This window comes from Myotis brandtii, unplaced genomic scaffold, assembly GCF_000412655.1.
Source record: "Myotis brandtii unplaced genomic scaffold, ASM41265v1 scaffold179, whole genome shotgun sequence".
In the NCBI taxonomy this organism is placed as follows: domain Eukaryota; kingdom Metazoa; phylum Chordata; class Mammalia; order Chiroptera; family Vespertilionidae; genus Myotis; species Myotis brandtii.
Window position 1 is genome coordinate 1,111,885 of NW_005356635.1, and position 3,370 is coordinate 1,115,254.

Genomic DNA, 3,370 nt, shown 5'->3' on the forward strand with positions numbered 1-3,370 from the left:
ATACATACTAGAGGCCCAGTGCATGAAAATTCATGCACTTGAGGGGGGGATCCCTCAGCCTGGCCTGCCCCCTCTCACAGTCTGGGAGCCCTCAGGGGTGGGAGGCGACCGAGCGATCAGGGTAAGGCAATACCCCCATCACTCCTGTGCTGCTGCCACTGCTGGCAGCACAAGCCTCAGCAGGCCCTGGTTACCTGCACCTCGGGCCAGCCCTGGGTGGCTAGGGGGCTGAGGAGACTGGGGGACTCTGGAGGCAGGCGCCCCCGGTTGGTCTGAGGGAACTGGGCGCCATCTTCTGGCTGTAGGCACCGCCATCCTTGAAGGCATGGCAGTCAATTAGCATATTCCCTCCTTATTGGCCTCGGTGTTGCCATCTTTGAGGGTGGGTCAGTCAATTAGCATATTCCATCCTTATTGGCTGTGGGTGCTGCCATCTTTGCGATGGCATGAAGGTCAATTAGCATATTCCCTCTTTATTAGATAGGACATATATTAGGTGCCCAGTACATGAAATTCGTACACAGGGGTGGGAGGAGTCCCCTCAGCCCAATGTGCACCCTCTGTCACATTCCGGGACACCAGCCACTCCAGGCCTAGGTGCGGGGCTACAGGCTCGGGGTGGCCTGGCTCCTGAGGATGCCTGTCCTGGGGACACAGGCCTTTTGGCGCTGGTGCCTGCTCCTGCACTCCAGGCCCTGCACCCGGCTTCCACACACGCCGCTCTGCTCCTGGCTCCCCAGTGCCAGTGCGCGAGCAAGCAGCCACAGGACCAGAACTTTCCCAGTGTGGCCATGGCTGCCAGGTGCTTGTGTATTCAAATTAACCTGCCATCCTTGTCAGGTTAATTTGCATACTCACTCTGATTGGCTAGTAAGTATAGCAGAGGGATGGTTAATTTACATGTTTCTCTTTTATTATATAAGATATTTGATAACTATAAATATCCTATCTAATAAAAGACAAAAAGGGTAATTAACCGTACCTCCACTACGCTTCCCATTGGCTAATCAGCAAGATATGCAAATTAACTGCCAACAAAGATGGCAGCCGGCAGCCACACAGCTGAAGCGAGCCGGAGGTTTGCTTCCTCTGGTGATGGAGGAAGCCAAGGTTCCCCGCCTGCCATGGCCCAGCTCTAAGCTCCGAAAGCAATAGCTCCAAGAGCAACAAAGTTTCAATTATAGAAGCTAAACAAACCCCAGATACCTGCTTTCATCCAGCCGCAGCCTCAGAGCTGGAACGAGCAGGACGGCCACAAAGTTTCAATTATAGAAGCCAAACAAACCCCATATACCTGCTTTCAGTCAGCCGCGGCCTCAAACCTGGGAGTGCCAGTGACGGCAACAGAATTTCAATTATAGAAGGTAAATAAATCCCAGAATTAAAAAAAAAGAAAAAAAGGAGAGGCTGGGAGCTTCAGTCGCAAGCCAGCCTGAAAACAGCCCTCAGCCCCTCACCCAGACTGGCCAGGTACCCCAGTGGGGACCCCCACCCTGAAGGGATATGACCAGCTGCAAACAGCCATCAGCCCCTCACCCAGGCTGGCCAGGCACCCAAGCGGGACCCCCACCCTGATGCGGGACACCCTTTAGGGCAATCCAGCCGGCCCCCACCCGTGCACCATGCCTCTATCATATATAGTAAAAGGGTAATATGCAAACTGACCCTAACAGCAGAAACACTGGGAATGACTGGTCACTATGACACACACTGACCACCAGGGGGCAGATGATCAATGCAGGAGCTGCCCTCTGGTGGTCAGTGCGCTCCCACATGGGGAACTCTGCTCAGCCACAAGCCAGGCTGATGGCTGCCAGTACAGCGGTGGTGGTGGGAGCCTCTCCTGCCTCCTCAGCAGCCCTAAGCATGTCTGACTGCAGCTTAAGCCTTCTCCCTGCTGGCAAGTGGACATCCCCCAAGGGCTGCTGGGCTTCCAGAGGGATGTCTGACTGCAAGCTTAGGCCTAATCCCCCGGGGAGCAGGCCTAAGCCAGCAGGTGGTCATCCCCCGAGGGGTCCCAGACTCTGCAAATCAATAAATGTGATACAACACATAAACAAATTGAGAGGAAAAAACCACATAGTCATATCAATTGATGCAGAAAAAGCATTTGACAAAATCCAACACCCTTTCTTGATAAAAAAAAACCCTTGGCAAAATGGGAATAGAGGGATCATACCTCAATGTCATATAATAAAAGCATTATAAGACAAACCTGTAGGCAACATCATACTCAATGGGGAAAAAATATAAACCATTTCACCTAAGAACAGGAACGAGACAGGGATGACAACTTTCACCACTGCTGTTCAACATAGTTCTGGAAGTGCTAGCCATAGCAATTAGACAAGAAAAAGAAATAAAAAGGTATCTAAATGGGAAAAGAAGTTGTAAAACTGTCCTTATTCGCAGATGACATGATACTGTACATGGAAAAACCTAAAGACTCCATCAAAAAATTATTAGACTTAATAAATGAATTCGGCAATGTAGCAGGATACAAAATTAAAGCCAAGAATTCTATGGCATTTCTACACACCAATAGTGAACTTACAGAAAGAAAGACTAAAAAGAAATCCCATTTACCATCACACCAAAAAAATTAAGATACTTAAGAAAAAACTTAACTTAGGAGGTAAAATAACTGTACTCGGAAAATTACAGGACACTGAAAAAAGAGATAGAAGAAGACATAAACAGATGCAAGAACATACCATGTTCATAGACTGGTAGAATCAACATCATTAAAATGTCCATACTACCCAAAGAAATCTATAGATTAAATGCACTCCCCATTAAAATACCAATGTCATATTTCAAAGACCTAGAATGAACTCTTCAAAAATTCATCTGGAATGAAAAAAGACCTCGAATAGCTGGCAGCAATCCTGAGAAAGAAGAGCAAAGTAGGAGGGATCTCAATACCGGATATCAAACTGTATTACAAAGCCATTATTCTCAAAACTGCCTGGTACGGGCACAAGAACAGACATATAGACCAATGGAATAGAATAGAGAATCCAAAAATCATCCCAAACCCACTATGCTTAGTTAATATTTGACAAAGGAGGCAAGAACAATGGAGTCAAGACAGCCTCTTCAAAAAATGGTGTTGGGAAAATTGGACAAATACGTGCAAAAAAATGTAACTAGACCACCAACTTACACCATTCACAAAAATAAACTCAAAACAGATAAAGGACTTAAATGTAAGACAGGAAACCATAAAAATATTAGAGGAATCCACAGGCAGCAAAATCTCAGACATATGCCAAAGCAATTTCTTCACCAATACAGCTCCTAAGGCAGTGATGGCGAACCTTTTGAGCTCAGCATGCCAGCATTTTGAAAAACCCTAACTTAACTCTGG

At 47.1% G+C, this 3,370-nt stretch overlaps 1 protein-coding gene across 1 annotated transcript in view; it reads right to left on the reverse strand.

Annotated features, from left to right (window-relative positions):
• The window catches only part of LIPI (lipase, member I), a 98,839-nt gene that overhangs the window by 82,061 nt on the left and 13,408 nt on the right, over nt 1-3,370 (reverse strand). Inside the window, exon 2 of the mRNA XM_005863490.1 lies at nt 2,216-2,232. Coding sequence (XP_005863552.1) covers nt 2,216-2,232 — 17 coding nt within the window. The remainder of the gene's footprint in view (nt 1-2,215; nt 2,233-3,370) is intronic.